The 20,867-nt window shown below is 41.9% G+C and overlaps 1 protein-coding gene across 4 annotated transcripts in view; it reads left to right on the forward strand.

The window, feature by feature from the left end:
* HTR4 (5-hydroxytryptamine receptor 4) overlaps nt 1-20,867 on the forward strand; it is a 208,315-nt gene that overhangs the window by 78,759 nt on the left and 108,689 nt on the right. For all 4 annotated transcript variants that reach the window (XR_012160260.2, XR_012160261.2, XM_073355855.2 and 1 more), the window contains exons 3-4: nt 17,793-17,918; nt 20,605-20,805. Coding sequence is in view for 2 of the 4 variants with exons in the window: in XM_073355855.2 (XP_073211956.1) it covers nt 17,793-17,918; nt 20,605-20,805 (327 nt within the window). In the remaining 2 variants the exon portion in view is untranslated. The remainder of the gene's footprint in view (nt 1-17,792; nt 17,919-20,604; nt 20,806-20,867) is intronic.

The following is a 20,867-nucleotide window of genomic DNA, read 5'->3' on the forward strand; positions in this document are numbered from 1 at the left end:
TCGCTTGGAGCAATTTTCTCAGTCTCTGGTCAGAAATCCTGAAGGGATGTTACCAAGCATGTTTTAGCACAATTTATGTGAAAAGGGTCAGCTCCAGGCTATTAAAAATCAAACTTAAAATGAATTCAGTGGGAGACCACAAAGCAGCTGCTTGCTTCCTTGTACTCACTCATCATCTGACCCTGCAGCTCAAAAAGTTTTTTTTGTTTTGTTTTTTAAACTGAATATCATCCCTGGTTTACAGATCAGAAAATTAATCTGCAGAATGGTTAAATTACTTGTCCAAAATCATAAAGCAATCAGTGAGAGGCAGAGCTGCAAAAAGAACCCATTGCTACTGACTCCCAGTCTTGCGGTTTAACCTGTAGATTATACACACTCACTCACATGCTTTCTCTAGAACATACGTGTACTGTCTTCTCCGCTGGGCTTATCCTGTTCTGTCAGGATGCTTGTCTCCAGGATCCTTAGGCAAGTGATTATTCAGGGAAGATATCCATTTGCAAAATAATAGTATGAAGAATTCCCTTCAGAAAGCCTTGCACATCTTTACCAATGTAAATCACAACTTGATGTTCAAAATCACTGCACAATCACATGCAAAGTAACCCTTCTTGCCACATTTTCACTCGTGATTGAACTGTCTGTTTTTGTTAGATAGTTGATTTCTCCTCCAGTTTACTTAAATTTGAGCATGGCTTGGGAAGTGTTCAGAAGAAACAAGTACTAAGCTGCAGGGATAGGAGCAAGGTTTAAACAAAACAACACGGCCCTAGTCCAGGATTTTGTGTCAGGTGGCCAAACAGGAACAGACATCTGAGCCTAAATGCAAAGGCAGGATTCACTTAGGCAATATGGTAACAAATATATGCTTTGTTCTCTGGCAGATCGCTGGCTGCTACCTCAGCCATTTGTGTTGCTGGGTTCTGTTCTGTATGGGCAAGCAGATGGGTTTTCACAAATGTAGCAGTATTAGATGGGGAGACTCCTCCCTTTCCCAAAAGGTTTGTATTGGAACAGGATCTGGGGAGCAGATCGGGTGCAATGAACGTATTTCATATCTGTGGTGCATTTTCTTGAAGGTCCGGAAATTTGCAAGTCCATTGGGAAGTGAATCTAGCAGCATTTGATTAATTGGCTGCATGCACTTCAGAGACTGAACACATGAACCCTAACCATGCAGATAGATCATGCTTTAAAACTCAATAGGATGTACAGTACCCTCTGAAGACCACAAAGACAAAATTACTTCCTGTCATCGTCTCATAATGAATGAGTTGTGAAATGATTTCTGTGTGGTTGAGGACCTGGTTTTATGAGGGATGTCTCAAATAAAAGACCTTCCAGAAATCAACAAGTTAGCCCCTCTGTGCCAAATCTTCCATTAGTGCTAGTGACAGTGAGGACCAGTTTGATTCACCTAAACTCTTGAAACTTGGAGTCTGTCCAGGAAACATTAGGAGTTGGACACCTGATAGCTATGTAAAAACAATGAGGAGTCCTTATGGCACCTTCGAGACTAACAAATTTATTTGGGCATAAGCTTTTGTGAGCTAAAACCCACTTCATCAGATGCATGGAGTGGAAAATACAGTTGGCAGGTATAAATACACAGCACATGAAAAGATGGGAGTTGCCTTGCATCTGATGAAGTGGGTTTTAGCCCACGAAAGCTGATGCCCAAATAACTTTGTTAGTCTCTAAGGTGCCACAAGTACTCCTCGTTGTTTTTGCTGATACAGACTAACACGGCTGCCCCTCTGAAACCTGATAGCTGTGTGTGTCCCACTCTGTCCAGAATAGAAACTGGCAGTGAGAAAAATACACAGCACAGCTCTCTTAATAGCCAAGTTGACACTGTCATTCTCTGCCTGAACACTTGTTCCTTTAATACCCCTAATTGAAAATGTATCTTGGGAGAGTTGAGCACGACTCTTATGTTTTTTTTATTTGAAATTCTTAATAATCCACCTGAAAGATTTCACAAGGAGGTGAATAGAGGCTTCACTCTGATGTGAAAACAAGACCGCAGTGCTGTCATACTAATTGGTCCAATAAAGGATATTACTGCACCCACCTTGCCTCCCTCAGACAAATTAAAAATAAGAACTGCTATTATTGGGTTCTTATCAATAATTACCTGAGGAGAGGGGGGCGGTTATTTTCAGACTGGCGCAGAAAACCATCAGAGAGGGAAAAGAGCTTCTTCAGCTCAATGACCTATCTTGATGTCAATTTCAGTGTGCTAGGGTGTATTTCTAAATACAAGTTGTGACACTGGTAAAGCAGGTGCCAGCTATTGCCCAGTCTATAGGCGTCAGCTAAGCACTGACAGATTCATAGCTGGTAATCGGACGAGTTCATCTATCTGTTACCATTGTTCAAGATAGGGGTTAGACTTGTAAGGATGTGTGCAGTTTTTAGACTAAATGCTTGTAAATTGCTGTATGTGTTAATCTCACTTGCAATGTCTGTATTCCTGATACAAGGTAAAATGTTTGTTTTTATAATTGTAAAAATATCTGCTCTGAACTTGTGAACTCAGACAGGAAGAGTGGCTCTGCACCCGCCCATCTAAGAACTTCAGTGAAATTGAATGGTCCCCGTGAAATGTTTCAGTTTTTACCATAGTGGTAAACTGTGACAAAACAGCTTCATAGGTATTTTTCTAGCCAGCTCTAATTTAAATACAGATTTTCCATGTTACAGCTCTTTGTTATAAGCCTGCTTTCTACAGTGTAAAGCTACTATCCTATAGCTTGTGCATTTGGAATTTTCAAGAAACCTGAAGTCTGTTGTAAAGAATGGAATTGAACTCAGGTCCTAAGTAAATGCCCAACCACTGGACCATCCTTCCTCTCAACTTCCATTGGCTTCCTTAAGCACCTTTAAAAATCCAAGCCAGAAGTGTCTTATAATGATACTAGCTTTATTATAAACCATGCAAAATTATTTCCTTCCCCCAACAAAAATAACTGCAATGGAAATTAAAAGACTAAAAACTACAGCATCATCTAAGCGCTGGTCTACACATGGAAGTTTGCGCTGGTTTAACTACTTTAGTTAAACAAGTGTAACTTTGTTTGTAGACTTCCTAACACAAGAGTAGCAATTCAATAGTTAAAACTAATACTCTGTGCTTGAGATGCCTCACTGGGTCTAAGTATTGCACCTGGCTGCAACAGGATACATTAAACAGTACGTTGAGACTTCTGTGTATGTACAACATGTACAGTTTGTTTATCAGTTTTCTTGTATCTGAATCTTGATTATCTGAAACACTCTCATCATCCCTTATCATCATTATTTAAGCTCAGTACCAATGTGGACACAAGAACAAATGGATGTAAACTGGTCATTAGGAAGTTTAGACTTGAAATTAGACGAAGGTTTCTAACCATCAGAGCAGTGAATTTTTGGAATAGCCTTCCAAGGGAAGCAGTGGGGGCAAAAGACCTATCTGGCTTTAAGATTAAACTCGATAAGTTTATGGAGGAGATGGTATAATGGGATAACATGATTTTGGTAATTAATTGATCTTTAAATATTCATGGTAAATAGGCCCAGTGGCCTGTGATGGGATGTTAGATGGGGTGGGATCTGAGTTACTACAGAAAATTCTTTCCTGGGTATCTGGCTGGTCAGTCTTGCCCTTATGCTCAGGGTTTAGCTGATTGCCATATTTGGGGTCGGGAAGGAATTTTCCTCTAGGGCAGATTGGAAGAGGCCCTGGAGTTTTTTTGCCTTTCTCTGTAGCATGGGGCACGGGTCACTTGCTGGAGGATTCTCTGCTCCTTGAAGTCTTTAAACTACGATTTGAGGACTTCAATAGCTCAGACATAGGTGAGAGGTTTTTTGCAGGAGTGGGTGGGTGAGATTCTATGGCCTGCGTTGTGCAGGAGGTTGGACTAGATGATCATAATGGTCCCTTCTGACCTTAGTATCTATGAATCCAAAATGAGCTTATACCACTGATGTGTATCAAATACATTCAGTTCCCTTTATGTCCCTCTATTTCTGAGATAAATAAGAGACAAGGGTATTTGTGTGTATATCTATATACCAGAGAGAGAGAATGATGATGTCAGTTACCTTGGTGCAAATGGAGTTATTCTGGATTTAAACCACGCTAATTGAGAACAGAATCTGAAACACAGAGTCAGTTATCATAATTCTTAGTCTGAAGCATTGAATAGACTTTGCCTTTTGGATCTGAGATTAATGACAATTAATGGGAACACTGCTAGGAAAATAATCTGGTTGATTAAATCTGAGCTATTTAGCATAGCTGTGTGGTATTCATCTTTTTAATATAGAGCTCTCCGTGTTTAAGGCGTACATAGGGGATAGGATGGGCTGGAGCCACTTACCCTGAATATACAGAATAATCACATTATTCTGATTGTAGGTGTACTTTGGTGTGGTTCTCTCTCTGCTTTGTCCTCTATCTGCTTTATTAAAATGAAATGTATCGTTTGGCAGATGTCATGGGCTTGTTTCTGAAGAAGGAATCCTGAGCTAGGTCTGGGACAAGACATTTCTGAATAAAGAGGCGTCAGATCTTTGGTTTCACTCAGTACCTACAAAACAGAAAGGGATACTGCAACAGAGCACTGTAGCCATCCCCCTTGCGCTTTATGGTGTGTACAAATAAGGAACACAATGACATGCACTCAGATGTGAGGGCATGTGGGCCAAAATTGTCAAGCTTCCGCAGGTATAAACCGATGAAGGTCCATTGACTACAAGGGACTTATGCCCATTTACAGCAGCGGAGGATGGGACCCAGGAGCTCTCTATTTCTATTGGACCTTGAACCAGCACCCTGAATCTGAGAGGTGCGGGGGGGGGGGGGAAATGAACCCAGATCCAAATTTTGTTGTTCAAACCCATGTCAGATGCTAACGTTTCCCTCTGTAGGTTAATTAGCTAGGGGTGAAATTGCTGTGGGAGCATATGGAGGGCCCCACAGGGCACCAGCCGTTCCTGTACCCACCTGATGTCTAAATGGAGAGAGTGTTATTAGCACTTACTTGATTGACTACGCATCCCACATAAAGCATTTTTAAAAGCATTTAACTAGTCTGTCTCCTTTTCTTGGTACTTGATTCTAAGCGGTGTCAAGCAGCTATTTAAAAACTTTGATCCTATAAGACATCTTAGCTTTTGGTCCAGCTAGCTGAGCTGGTACGTACAGCCAGCGCATAGCATCAATGATTTTAAACAGCCTAGGCCTGGACATAAATTACTCTCCCAAATAATATGTAAGTTCTTGAGTTTCCTCAGGTCCACCAGGCATGCATACTGCAGTGTTACTGTATTCTGCTGCAGCTCATCATCCGCAGTATTTATTATTAGTCATTTGGCTGTTTACTTAGCTCTCTCTTCTGGTCCTAGCTAGAGACACCCAATCTCCTTATGGTCAGGGGTGGATCAGGATGAGCATATCAATATTATTAAGAGTTACAGTCACTTCCTCCACCTGACACTGTGAGAGGAGGATATACTCTCTCGCCCCGCACTCCCCAGCTTGGGTTTCTCAGGCATTAAAGACCTCAACAACATGAGCATCCCTGGCTGGATTCTGGTTTTGAACTTTGTTTTCGAAGGGCGCATCTGCACTGCAACTGGGCATGTGCTTCCTAGCTCGGGCAGGCAGACGCACGCTAGCATTGCTCAAGCTAGCGTACTAAAAATAGCAAAAAGAAAAGGAGTACTTGTGGCACCTTAGAGACTAACCAATTTATTTGAGCATGAGCTTTCGTGAGCTACAGCTCAGTGAGCTGTAGCTCACGAAAGCTCATGCTCAAATAAATTGGTTAGTCTCTAAGGTGCCACAAGTACTCCTTTTCTTTTTGCGAATACAGACTAACACGGCTGTTCCTCTAAAAATAGCAGTGCACTGTGTGTAGGGCAGCTGGGGCTCGCTGTCCGGTACGTACCCAGGGGGTCCTTGCAGCTTTGTTCTCAGGGGTCTAGTCCAAGCTGCTGCCCACACTACGCACAACTACACTGCTATGTTTAAGGTGCTACTTCAAGCAGAGCTAGTCTGTGTCTGTCAGCCCAAGCTGGGAAGCACACTCCCAGCTGTAGTGTAGAGATGCCTTGAATGACGTTATTGCTGGTGAAAGGTGATAGGGTGAGACTCCAGAAAAGGTAAAGCTTGTGGAGTGGCAATGCAAGGTTCGCCTGTGTGGCCCCATCAGGGTGTCTCATCCCCATTACAGAGAGACCATCTTTAATTTTGAGTGGCTGGGTTCAGCCTCCTGGGCCTCCTTGTGTGAAACTAGTGTGTAGGTCTGACCTGAAAACAATCATTTGGGTTCACAAAGTGTGTTGAGGTTTTCAAAATCGGTTTTCATTATACATTGGAACGCAACCTTTCCTGAAGTAAGACTCTCCACAGCCCAGTGGTTAAAGCACTGCCCTGTGATGTGGGGAACCCATGTTCAACTCCCTGCTCTACCTAATTCAGAGCAGAGTTTTTCATCCCTGATCACTCCAAATGAGGCAGCTCAAGGACTTCATCCTGGGTCTCCTATACCTCAGGCCAGTACCCTAATCCCTGGGATGCCGAGACTCAGAATTTCTCTTTTCCTGGACCTACAAAATTGATGTTTCTGCAAAATGTTTTGTTTTAGACAAAACATCGGTTTCCATCAGAAAAAAGTTAACCAGCAACATTTCAACCGGCTGTAACACTGCTGGTTTTGTGGTGCAGATACTGATCCAACAGGAACTGGCCTGAGACCTATTTGGCACAGCCTATGGAATAGATGTTGGATGGGGATGACTTCCTGGCACTGCTGAATGGGGATGGATTTTCAGTAGAAAGGTGCTTGTTTCTGCTTTATCTGATGTTATTTGCTACAGAATAATGTTCTCCACATCCCACTCCACAGCAAACATCATCTAGTGGAAGTCAAGCAGCCAGCAGTCCTCTCCTGAGCTTTCATCAGAAAAAAGCAACATTGTTTTTTCAAATTATTAGGGGAGAAACAAACCCCAAACAAATAAACCAAGAGCATGATTTTATTATTTTGCTTCATGTAAAGTCATTTATTTGTGCCTTGTCAATAATTTAATTAATCCAAATCTGTTTCTAAAACAGAAGTGAAATGTGTAATTCATTTTAAACCATTAGATATGGTCCTGCCATCTGCACAAGCAGGAAGAGGATAGCTCAGACTGTATAACTCATGAAAATATGTACTGGATTCAATGGGACACCACGTAGCAGAAAAGATATCATGCTAATTGAATGCTGACCTCTAATATTTGTGGAGGGTAGTATACACTGTAAGAGCCTGACAGGTATAGGTCAGGTAATTACTTTTCTACTGTAATGTTTTTGCATGAGACAAAGATCATTATTTTACTCATGAAGGAACACGTACCAATTTAAAAAGCATTTCCATTCAGCCTCTGATTTTGTTCCTGGAAATAATTGTGGGTGCAAATAACTGGATGCTCATTTTATTAATTAAAATATTTAAGTGAAATGCAACTGCAGATCCTGAGGGCAAAAGCAAGGTTCTTTTTAAAAAAATCTGGTTCCATACATTCTCCCAAAGCTTTAAGGTCTTTGTGAAATCTGTTATTTCCACTAGGTCAACATAGTCCAAGACATCACCCTAATCTTTTAATCATCTTCAGTGAGTCAATGAGGGTCATGATATGTCCTGTTTATAAGATATTTATTAATGTCCCTGACCATCTCCAGCAGATGCATAATCATTTCTTCCTCTATATTCTGATTTTTTCTCTCCTGTTTTAAAATGACTCCCTGTTGCCTTCCAATCCCCCACTTTGCTGCGCTCTGTTATCCCGGAAATGTAAATCCTATTGTGCCTTCATTCTCATTCTCTCTCTCCTTTTGTGTTTGCAGAAATCACATGAATTTCATCTTTCATTTTCTCCAAGCTTTAAATTGGATAATAAGCGTAGCTGTAATTATTTCACAATAATCCACTCTGGTGTCTAAAAGCCTGATCCGGGCCATGGCCTAATTCAGGCAGACCCCAATATCAGTAGAGGTTCACTGTGGGACTCCTTGGAAGCTCTGCTAGCTCTTCTCCTGTAAGGTGTCCCATTGACTCCAACACCGAAGAGCAGTGTGTGCATGCACACTAGTGATTCCCAGTGCAGTATTAGTGCCTGAATGACTTTAACCAATTCACTTCCAAACCATTATAACAGCCGGGAGCCCATGGCATAACATGTCTAATAAAAGCTGATGGAGAAATACCACTGCTAATACAGCATGACTAATCCATATGTTCTAATTGCTAGGTAAAAAGTGTAAAAGCATGTAGTGTCATTTAGAAAACATTGAGTGTTTACAAGAAACTAGGAACTGAGCTTGACAAATAATTATAGAAAACAAAACCTCCGCCCACACTAATAACTAGATATATGAGCTTTTTCAATGTACCTGAAAAACTGTTTTAGTATCTCCTTATATGTGGGGTTTTGTACATTCATTCAGCATCAGCGTTTCACTTTTTTCCTTAAATGACTTCTATATTCTTACTAGCCAATAATTATTTTGCCTGAACTTCTTTCCCTGATCACAGCAAACTCTTGAATCCCCACAGTATTAAACAAGCAAACATGCTCAGGAGGCAAAATGTTCAAATTTGAGAAAAACAATGTCATGCCAAACCACTGATTTTAATTTACATCCATATTCACTTCTTCCATTATTAAGAGCTTTGAATTACTGTAGTTGCATAATTAACAAATATTCCCATTTGACAATAGATTATTCAAAAGGCACATGCACAGTAATGCATCATGGTTGAGCACTCATGCTGTGTCTTCAGTGATACATGCTTCTATTTAAGGTTTCAGAGTAGCAGCCATGTTCTGTATTCGCAAAAAGAAAAGGACGACTTGTGGCACCTTAGAGACTAACCAATTTATTTGAGCATAAGCTTTCATGGGCTACAGCCCACTTCACTGGATGCATGTAGTGGAAAATACAGTGGGGAGATTTATATACACAGAGAACATGAAACAATGGGTGTTACCATACACACTGTAACGAGAGTGATCACTTAAGGTGAGCTATTATCATCAGGAGAGCGGGGGCGGGGGGGGGGCGACCTTTTGTAGTGATAATCAAGGTGGGCCATTTCCAGCAGTTGACAAGAATGTCTGAGGAATGGTGTGGGGTGGGGAATAAACATGACACATTAAACAAAGTAAAACTATTTCCCCATGTTTATTCCCCCACGCCCACTGCTCCTCAGACGTTCTTGTCAACTGCTGGAAATAGCCCATCTTGATTATCACTACAAAAGGTTCCCCCCCCCTCCCCCCCGCTCCCTCTCCCTCCCTCCCTTCCCCACCGCTCTCCTGCTGTTAATAGCTCACCTGAAGTGATCACTCTCCTTACAGTGTGCATGGTAACACCCATTGTTTCATGTTCTCTCTGTATATAAATCTCCCCACTGTATTTTCCACTACATGCATCCAATGAAGTGACCTGTAGCTCACGAAAGCTTATGCTCAAATAAATTTGTTAGTCTCTAAGGTCCTCCTTTTCTTTTTACTTCTATTTAAGTTCACTCTGGGGCACAGTACCACACAACTTGTGGGAATAGACTGTAGAAATTTCATAAGTTCTCCCTGGTGGCTAAAAATTGTTGTATATGTAGGGGGTGCATGTGGAAGATATGCAAATAAATGTGCATTTCTCTGCCCATTCTATATTGTGTTTCTACATCAATGGGGACATACATCTCCTCCTACATCCTCAAAAATTAGAATGTAAAGGTCAGATCCTCAGCTGGTGTAAAGGTGCATAACTCCATCGACTTCAGTGGAACTATGCCAGTTAGAGCAGCTGGTAGTCTGGTCCTGAAGCAATATCCTGCTAGTCCTCACTTGGAGTCAGCCTCTAATTGTGCCCTTTGGACTCGTGGAGCTCTGCAGAGCTGCTTACCTCTTGATGCTGAAACGCTGTCAGTGAGATTGCCAGTGTTGCCAACCCCAAATGTTCAAAAATCATGAGTCAGTCTCACTAAAAATCATGAGATTGGCTTTAAAATCATCAGATTATATAAAAATAATAGATTTGGTGGGGTTTTTTATTTGCCTTCTGCTTTTGGAGCCTTTAGGGTGCACTAGGGTCACATTTTGAAGCTTTCTCCGCAGGCATGAGGACTAGAAACTTACTTTTTCTTCAAGAATGAAGGCTGAAATCATCACACATCCACTTGACTCCAGGAGCTCAGGCTTTAAGGAAAACAATAAATTGGTTAGTCTCTAAGGTGCCACAAGTACTCCTTTTCTTTTTGCGAATACAGACTAACACGGCTGTTACTCTGAAACCTGTCAATACTTATCATGAGACTCTCAACAGAAAAACATGAGAGTTGGCAACACTGGATTTCCTAGTAACTAGGGCTCAGTCCAGGCCTCTTTTAGGATTTCCAGAAAATTTTCTGACCAAATAAATTCATACCTTTGTTTTTCTTTGTGGGGTATTCCTTTGGTGTCAGTTCAGCCATGATGACTTCTGCAGATGAGCCCAAAGCTGGAAGGGGTTAGATAACAGGCTGATTGCCATCTTTCCTCTCTGAATTGGTCTGTTCATACAATAGGAAGGCTAGAATCACAGCAGAAAACTGAGTGACCACCTACTGCCCTGAATGATCCATGCTACTCCTTACTAGCAAGAAACAATCAAGAGTATGTGGCACTCCTACTAACTGAGATTGTCAACACCTCATTTGCAAAGACAAATCTACCTACAGTGCACCTGTAGTCTGGCCAGTACTCAAAATGTCATCACTCAGCACAACTGGCTTCTCCCAGCTACTGCCCAGTATCCCCCCTCCTGTAAGCAAATCCATCACTCCCATTCCTGAGCAAGCTAAGTGGGAAGATTGCCAGGGCCCACCTCTCACTTCACCTAGATGCTACCAATATCCTTCATGAAGAGCAGCTGGCTGAAGCTGAGCCTGAGCGTGACCTAATAACCCCTCGATGCCAGCTAGCAAAGGGTTCACTGTTCTGTAACAGCAGGTCTGCCAAAGTCACTACCCCAACCACACTGCTGTCATAGTATTCACCCAAAAAGGTTCTTGCGAGGGGTCTAATGGAAGCTCACGTCACACTGATCCTTCTAATTGTTGTGTGATGTATGTACGAGTGATGGTTACGAAGTTATGGGTATGTATTGAAAATATGTTTAGAATCTGTGTCACAGGAAGGGTTGGCAACTCATTCTGCCAGACAAAGGGATGTGGAATCACATGCCTTGGTTCATATGTAAATCAAGCATTGTAAAGCCAACACAAGGGAGGTTCCATTTACATGTGAAAGTCAACAAGAAAAACAGGTTGGGGGAGATGTGAAACAAACAGGAGTATGCAAAGACACCTTGGAGCCAGCACCTTTAGGAGAGAAACCATAGGGAGTTGTCCTGACTTTGGGCGTAAGAAGAAGGCACCAGGACCCTTCAAGTGTAGGACAAAAGAGGGGTCCTGGTACAGTTATAGTAGTACAGTTATACCCAACCAACCTTGGATCAAACGCTGCAAGAAAGAGCTTAGGTGAGAAATTGCTTAAGACAAAGTTAGCCTATTAAAGTCTTTGTCTAGAAGAAGCGTGTTATACTTTGTTTTGTTTGTAACCCATTGTTCTTATTGCCCTGGCTCACTATCTCATAAATCTTTACCTTTGTTAATAAGCTTACATTTGTTTTCAGTATGAATAGATCACAGTGCTGTGTTGTTATATAGGAGCAGATACTCAGTTGAAACAAACAAGCTGATGCGTGTTGCTGTTCTCTTGGGAGTAGCGCGCCTGGTAATTTTTGTGCATGTCCAGTGACAGGGGATGGACACTGTAGCAGGATACTTTCGGAATGGCTCACGGGCTGGGGTGCACCTACTGTTAACCTGCAAGACAAAGTGGGGGCTGGCAGGGCCCGGAGGAGAGTGCTTGAGTGGCTGTAGGGCTAGCAGTGTCAGGGAGCTGACCTCCAGCTGCCACATGCTTGAAATGGGGGTGGGGTAATGAGGTGACCCGTGTAGTCCTGGGCACCCCGAGAAAGTGTCATACTTGGAAAGACTGATGCAATGCTAATGAGGAGAGGGATGCACTTTGAAGAACCTACCACCCTTATAGCATCACCCTGCCTTTAGAGAGTCCATAGCCTGTGTGTCCACCTGGACTGTTCACTGCTTCTAGATACCGCAGTATCCACGACTGCCTCCTAATGTTAGATTCAGACTTAGCCACAGAGATGCATGGTTTTCTTATATCCAGGTTTGATGGTTGTCCTTTTCTGTATCTCAGGGCGAAACCAAGGCCTATTAGAAGCTATAATTGGTTCAGAACCCAGCAGCCTGGCTGCCCACTAATACTAGGGTGACCAGATGTCCCAATTTTATAGGGACAGTCCCGATTTTTGTATCTTTTTCTTATATAGGCTCCTATTACGCCCCACTCCCTGTCCCGATTTTTCATACTTGCTGTCTGGTCACCGTAACTAACACAGGCCACCAAGAGCCCATTGTCCTCAGGCTCTACTCTGCACAGCTCCCTGGTGAACATCAAGCCTAATTAAAGGTCTCAAAACCCTCCATGGACTGGATCCGAACTGTGTGGAAGATCCTGCAAGATCAAGGCCTCCCATGACAGTTGCATTCCACTGGGTCGACAAAACTGTCCCTTGCAAAGGTGAAACTCGTGTGAAACTCCCGGCATGCAGGCTCACAAAGATGGAGCTGACCCCAAAGGACAGTAAATGATCACAAACATTGGCACCTTCAGAACAAAATGCAAGGCCCACTCTTCCTTCAGCCTCCTCTTCCCACACCAGCAGCACAAACCAACCAGCTAATGCCCTGTCTCTGCTGACAGGAGGGGAAAGAAATACATATAGCATCATATGTACACTTCAGAATTCAGAGAAGTGTTCTGGTATCATGATGATGGGCACCATATAGGAAAGAAGGAGGGACAGAGAAAGATAAAATAGTCAGACAACTCTAAAAAAGCAAACAAAAAACCTAGCACCACGAACAACTATGGCACTGTATAAATTAACCCATCATCATCTTCACGGTGATGGCGTGTACTGCCACACTCTCCCAGGAGGAAAAGGAACATCTTTTGTATAGAGACATTCAATGCAGCCTGACATTTTGTTTCACAGATGCAGCCACTGAGCTACCATTAGTCTATTATGAATACTCCGTTCAGGCAGGCACAATTACAGGTCCCTAATCAAGGTGCCTTTGATCATAGCAACCCCTTTGTTTCTGGATGCTTTTAGTCCCACTGTGTTCCCAGCAAGTGAGCCTGTGGCTGTAAGACCTGCCTTTGAAGTTGTCTTTTGTTTTCCCCCTAAATATAAATGGAGTCTTCCTCTGCTGAGGAACGTTATTAACAGGCTGGGTGTTCTGACATGCAGTTTTGCTCAACATAACTCGTGTTTTGGCAAGTGCATAACCTACCCCAGCTGTGCAATAGCCATCTGTGGAAGTATCGAACAACGGGGAGAGAGAGTTCTGTGCATCTCCAAAAGAGGAAAATTACCTTGTCCTTTCTAGTTTTGCATAATTCACATCAGACAAGGACTGATTCTCATTGGCTGTTTTCTGGTTCTTTTCTAAAGCACAGTGATGCACGGCAGATTAAGTTGTCATAATTATCAGCATCTTTTCTCCTAACACTGTCAGGAAAACTTTTATTTCTATGGGAAATAAACTCTTTCAAATCAGATGTAAATAGAGGGAAGTGGGAGAGGGAGAATGTCCAAGGATAGAAATCAGATGACTTCCTTAACACTCCTTTTCTTAGATCATCCACATGATCACTGACTCATATTGGATGGTGGCCTGGGATTGTGGAGTTAGAAAGAAGGAGCAAGGAGTTTAGATTACACTAATCAGCTTGGTTATCCATCAACGGTCTTTCCTGCCGCCCCTTGGGTCTGTGCAGACCATGGACTGAAGAGTGAGAAGTGCAGTAAATGGTAACATTTGTCTAGCTTTGAATTGGTTGGTGAGTTTACAGAGGTGGAAAGCTGCTGGGAGCTAGTATTGGCCATGCTATGAGTGGTCTCAAAAGTGGGGCAGAGGGAGGGAAGCACAGGAGGTGTGAGGGAGCGTCCATGGACAGATTTCAGAGTAGCAGCCATGTTAGTCTGTATCCGCAAAAAGAAAAGGAGTACTTGTTGCACCTTAGAGACTAACAAATTTATTTGAGCATAAGCTTTGCCAGTGATTAAGAGTCACGTGAGGACAATTGTGGGGACTAGAAAAACAAAACCACTCATTTCTGCAGCTGTCCAAGAACCAATGACCCAAGGCAGCTGGAAGCAGAGCTCCTCAACAAATGCTATGAAACTGTAACTGTGCTACAGTGAAGGCGTGTCAACATTTTTGAATGGAGCAAGAGACACATGTTGGTGATTCTCTAAGCCTTAATTGCCCTCACTGAAGTTGCGCTGAGTTCAGTAGACATCTTCCTAATTAAGTGTAATTTCCTTCAGGTGCTAATAAATAAATAAATCCCATCCTTGTCTTGGGCATCCGTGAAAGGTTTGCACTTCCTAATTGGCAAAATTTTCCAGCTGAACCTCACCTGTAGTTAAATTTGACTCTTTGCACAGAATGGTGAAAACCTCAGTCTTTATTGCTCTAAAGACAGGTTTCAGAGTAACAGCCATGTTAGTCTGTATTCGCAATAAGAAAAGGAGGACTTGTGGCACCTTAGAGACTAACCAATTTATTTGAACATAAGCTTTCGTGAGCTACAGCTCACTTCATCGGATGCTGTAGCTCACGAAAGCTTATGCTCAAATAAATTGGTTAGTCTCTAAGGTGCCACAAGTCCTCCTTTTCTTATTGCTCTAAAGGTTTCACTGGCACCAGCATCAAAAAATCTCTTCTTTGGGTGAAAGAGTGCAGTATTCCTGCTGTTGTGGCCACCATCTGTGCTGACAGGAATGGAGAGGCATTTGACCTGTAGGGTTAACACCACACCTGGAATATCTGCACACCTGCTATCTCACAGTGCATTGGTATTACTCCCAAAATGTCACCTCCAGAGGGGCTTCGATGCTGCCAGCTGGCAGAGAACTTTTTCCTGTGGAATCTGGGTAGGTATCTGGGAACAGCCTGTAGGTATCTGGGAACAGCCAGTTGCCTGCTGTGACGTGTTAAAATCTGAAGGTTTCAGAGTAGCAGCCGTGTTAGTTTGTATCCGCAAAAAGACAAGGAGTACTTGTGGCACCTTAGAGACTAACCAATTTATTTGAGCATGAGCTTTCGTGAGCTACAGCTCACTTCATCGGATGCATGTAGTGGAAAATACAGTGGGGAGATTTTATATACACAGAGAACATGAAACAATGGGTGATGATTATCACTACAAAAGGTTTCTTCCCCTGCCAGCTCTCCTCCTGGTAATAGCTCACCTTACCTGATGACTCTTGTTATAGTCTGTATGGTAACACCCATTGTTTCATGTTCTCTGTGTATATAAAATCTCCCCACTGTATTTTCCACTACATGCATCCGATGAAGTGAGCTGTAGCTCATGAAAGCTTATGCTCCAATAAATTTGTTAGTCTCTAGGGTGCCACAAGTCCTCCTTTTTTTAAAATCTGAAGGTTCCCAGTAGGAAAGCATACAAAGCTGTGGTGTTAAAAGCTACATCATCACATGTTTTCTCATGTGTGTGAGAGGGAAATCTTGGGGGGGCTGGGGTGTACAAACATAGGGGTTGCTTTGAGCCCAGCTCAGTTATAATACTATCTTCTGCACTTGTTTTGTAACCTAGCTTAACTGGCTTCAGGACAGTATAACCAGTGATGGTGTGGTAAAAAAAAAAAAAAAAAGAAGTGAATAAACTAAACTCTATATTCCCCAAATGAGAAATGGGTAAACTCTATTTACCAGGATTACCCTTGACTACGTTACTAAGTATAATACCTCTGTGTATCAAGTATAAAGGGTTTGTGATAAAGACAGAGCATCCTTTCTCCTCTCTCCCTCATATACTTATAAATATTTTCACTCCAAAAACTTGCTAAAGTCAGTGTTAAGGAAACACGGGTGTTATTTCCTGATCAAAACACTAAAAAGCAAGGAACTCCTAAGTTAAGACAACACTCCAAGCACTAGCCTGTTATCATCATGACACTCCAGCACAGTAACACACTAATATCCTCTCTGCCATACTCATGTTCAATTCAGCAATACTGTCACTCAATACACATCAAAGTACTGAAAACTTTTCAAAATAAAAGCTTAGATTGTGGAGCATCCACTCAATGACAACATAGATTCCATGATGAAGATATTTGGTAACCGTTAGAAAGGATATGGAAGTGGTGTAACCAGTAGGGTTGGGACATCAATAAAGTTTAAAGGGATCCTATATCTTAGCTTTTGCCAACCTAGAAAGGAGTCAATTAGCAAATTTCATAAATCAGAAATGTATTTAGTAGCTATATCCTAGAAAAAGTTACCTATGAAAAAACAAAAATTCTGAGGGAGCATTTAAAAACGATTATTGCTCAAACTAATTGGCAGATTTTCAATTATCTGAAAATTCTCACAAAATTCATTCTGTATTTTAAGTCCTTCTTGTTCTGTACATTAGGCGAAGATACACTATTTTATTCCTACATTGTGAAGAGGATTTTCCTGCTTAAATCCCTGCTTCAAGGGCAAATCTTAATGCAATCTTAACTATAGAGACATTACAGAGTCTCCATTATCTGAACACACACCCATCCACACATTTGTGTAATAAATAATACTTTTGTTTTTAAAAGTATGTAGTAATTTTGGATATCTTAGATTTTGGGTATCTCTTGTGGACACCAGTTAGACTAGGTTAAAAAATGAAAAAAATAATTTCACAAAAAAATTCAAAGTGTTGATCTAATTCTGAAGGGTTCAAAACAGAACAATTTGTATTTTTTTCCAAAACGGTTTTACTTTTCATATTTTTTCTTTCTTTCTTTCTTTCCTTTTGCACAAAAATTAAATACATAACATTAACCATGTCTAGGGTTGGGTATTTTAACCCTTTTCCAAATTTTTCCTTTTGCTACTTAGCAAATTTTTGAAAACTTTTCCAACTTTAGAAAAATTACAAAGTAGCAACAGTAAAAAGTAAAAGAACAATGTCATGGACACCACTAATTCTATTGTATTCAGTGGGAAAAAAGGAACAAAAAGAGTGCATAAAGGGAAAAAAACAGAAATACAAAATGTCACAATTCTAAAATTTTCAGTTTTGGTGAAAGAACGGAACATTTTGAAAAAAAGAAAAAGCTTTTCAATTAAAAAAAAAAGATTGAAAATAAAATTAATGAAAAAATTCATCCAGCTCTACTCAGATTGCTCTGATTTTCAGAAAGTGCTGAGCACCTACCTTTGATAACTGGACCTTTTTTATCTCAAGTTCAGCACCCAAAAAAATAGCTCTTTGTAATCAGTTTTTTTAGCCCTATGGTGAACAGGCAGAGTATTTGCAGATATTCTACATATTAACCTTTCCTTTGAAAACTCCAGAACACATACGTGTCCCATATATTTTCCATAAGTAAGAAAATTTTAACACAAAACAGGTTTTTTTTTCAAGAACATTTTCCCCAAATTCTGGTGCAGAGGCAGATTTCAGAGGAAACTGTGGTCAGAAAGAGTTGTTTAAACACATGCATCTGCCTGAAATTATTTGCTGAAAGCTTGTGGCTCAAGACACCCTCGTTTTCCCTGCCCTCCTCTGATGCATTCTCTTCTTATGGTTTCCAGTTCGAGTGAGGGGTTCGGCGTGGCAGAGAAGGTCGCACTGCTCATCTTTATCTCGGCGGTTATACTCATGGCCATCCTGGGGAACTTGCTGGTGATGGTGGCAGTATGCAGAGACAGGCAGCTCAGGTGAGCCAGCATGCAAGCCCACTCAGTCCCCTCCTTTAGGCAGAATTTTACAAGGACACAGCCTTGTCATTTGCATGGGCGAGGGGGGCAAAAAACAAACCAAACCCAAACCCAGACAGCTAAGAACATAAAATGTTGTGATAAAGATGAATCCGATGAAGTGAGCTGTAGCTCACGAAAGCTTATGCTCAAATCAATTTGTTAGTCTCTAAGGTGCCACAAGTCCTCCTTTTCTTTTTGTGATAAAGAACAGTCTCTCCTTTCTTCTCCCCACCATTGAAGTCATGGCAAAGTCAGACTCTGATAGGGTGTCCCGATTTTATAGGGACAGTCCCAATTTTTGGGTCTTTTTCTTATATAGGCTCCTATTACCCCCGACCCCCTGTCCCGATTTTTCACACTTGCTGTCTGGTCACCCTAGACTCTGATATTGTTCCCAGTGTGTCTGGACTCATATTTATACTGCAGAAGTGTGATCATTTTATTATCCAATCATTATATTTTTAGCACTCCAGGTATGAAAAACAGATAAATCACTTGCAGAAAGCCACACAGGGAACTCTAGAGAAGCATTACAGCACCTTCCCTTTCCTATTTCAGTTCCTTTTAAACAAAACATGTCAGAAAAATGCAGGGAGCAGGAGCCGTGTCTGTCACAATTAGCATGTTACCAGGATGCAGCAGGGCATAAAGTGGGGTTTACAAAGGAGCCTAAAGAAGTGAGGCACCCAGCTCACAACAGACACTTGGGCACCCCCCTTAGATTTCTTTCAATCCTCAGCCAAGATGGAACATGCTTTCTCTAGTGATAGTTGATAGCCTTTGGATTCTGCAAATGTACCTCCATGCACATGACTAAAAGCACTTCAAATCCACATTTCTTCCATCCAAAGCCCCACCTGCCCCAGCTCTGCTAATAGAAAAGGAGTACTTGTGGCACCTTAGAGACTAACCAATTTATTTGAGCATGAGCTTTCGTGAGCTACAGCTCACTTCATCGGATGCTAATGCAGCTCTACCGTGACTTGCAGTTCTGCCTGCTACTCCAGCCCTGAGCTTCCACACAGCTCTGCCAATGAGTCGAATCATGCAGCCATTATCTTTTTCAACTGTCTTCGCTAAAAACTGAAAGAAAAATTCAAATGAATAATGATTAACGTGCAGGTAATAAAATTAGAGACCAAGTCTTATTAAACTCTATTAATTCTCTATGTAGAACAGGTTACCTAATAGTATATAACTTACAAAGAGGACAAACAAGTCATATGTGTGGACTTTGCTTCCGTTATAAAGACTGCAGGTTATCTAGTCTAGTGAGACTCGCACAGTCACTGGACAGGGATACGATAAGCCGAGCGTTTCCCATGCCAGAGTAGTAGCTTGGGGACCTGCTAATTAGCAGTTCGTCATCGAACTGTCAGCTTCTGAGAGCTCCCTCCTTATACTGGCAGGTTAGCTTTAATCAGGCTGTGTGCAGCACTGGAAGTGCTGAGGAAAGTCTGTATGTTTCACAAAAGTCTCTTTCTCAGTCCTCCTCCATCTTCTCCTGGGGCATTTGCTCTCCTTCCACCTGTCCTGCACGCCTTAGAAAACATATTCAAGCATATTCATGTCACCAACTCATTTTCTGAAAGCCCAGACCTTCAACATTATCCCTACAGAAGCTCCAATTGGGTAATGCTCAATCATCTCCTGGAAGCCCAGGCCTTTTATGCTGTTACCATAGCGCCTCTGTCTCCTACTTTAGCTGCCATCTTCAGATGGAACAGGGCTTCCCGAGAAACAACATGACATTTCTTCTTATATTGAAACTCTTTGCAGGTTGCTAGAGCCCACTTTCCTGAGGGAATAACAGGACGGGAAGGAGAAGAGGGTGTGTTTAAGAGTACAACTATATTACAGTCAGAGGTGAGACTGCAGCGCCGGCAGACCTATCCGAGCTAGGTTTGATCTAGCTAGCACAAATAATAGCAGTGAAGCAGCACGGGTGAACTGCTCAAGGATCCTGGATGGGCTTGTACAGTGCTGCTGCAGCTTCACTGCTATGAGTACTTACACTAGCTAGATCAAAGCTAGGTTAGGTATGTCTATATGTCCCGCAGTCAGACCTCTGACTGAAATGTAGACAGACCCTAAGACACCCTGGTAGCTGCAGAAGGCAGAAGATGAGCCTTGACTCTTTGTGACTGCTTAAGAAGTGGGTGGTTTGAGAGAGGCTTGATACTTTTATTAATGTTTATGGCAAGGCTAGTGGGATAAAGAGGGAAATCAAACATAGAGGCCACAGAGCACAAGGAAAACAATAGAAAATGCTGGTGCTTTCTTAACGTTTATTAAGAGCCACTGAAAATGCACTCAACTTGAGAATCTATTTGTATTTGCACAGTGCTGCATTCTGCATACATAGAATGGAAAGTGGTGCATATAACATGCTAGTTTGGTCACACAAACTGGCATGTGAATGCCTAGTTGCATCTTTTGTGTGCACAGGTAGAAACACACCTGCAGTTATTCAGGGGACCTTGTGAACAGTTGGCCCCAAAACCAGGAAAGTGATTAGGGACAACCATTTAAAATAGTTCAGAGGTAGGTTAAAGGACCCTTTAGTGAACAGTTGGGTCTGTCCGCACATGGGATGTATCGCTTTGAGAAGTCCCACTGAGTTTTTTTAATATATGTCTTGTAGGAAAATCAAGACCAATTATTTCATTGTTTCACTTGCCTTTGCGGACCTGCTGGTGTCGGTGCTGGTGATGCCCTTTGGAGCTATTGAGCTGGTTCAGGATAACTGGATTTATGGAGAGATATTCTGCCTGGTCCGAACATCTCTAGATGTCCTGCTCACCACAGCATCAATCCTTCACCTGTGCTGTATCTCCCTAGACAGGTATGAGCAGAAAGACATGTACAGGGTACATGTTCTTGCCAGCTGTTTCTTTTGTCATGATG

Source organism: Lepidochelys kempii, chromosome 8 (assembly GCF_965140285.1).
Source record: "Lepidochelys kempii isolate rLepKem1 chromosome 8, rLepKem1.hap1, whole genome shotgun sequence".
NCBI classification, from domain to species: Eukaryota; Metazoa; Chordata; order Testudines; family Cheloniidae; genus Lepidochelys; species Lepidochelys kempii.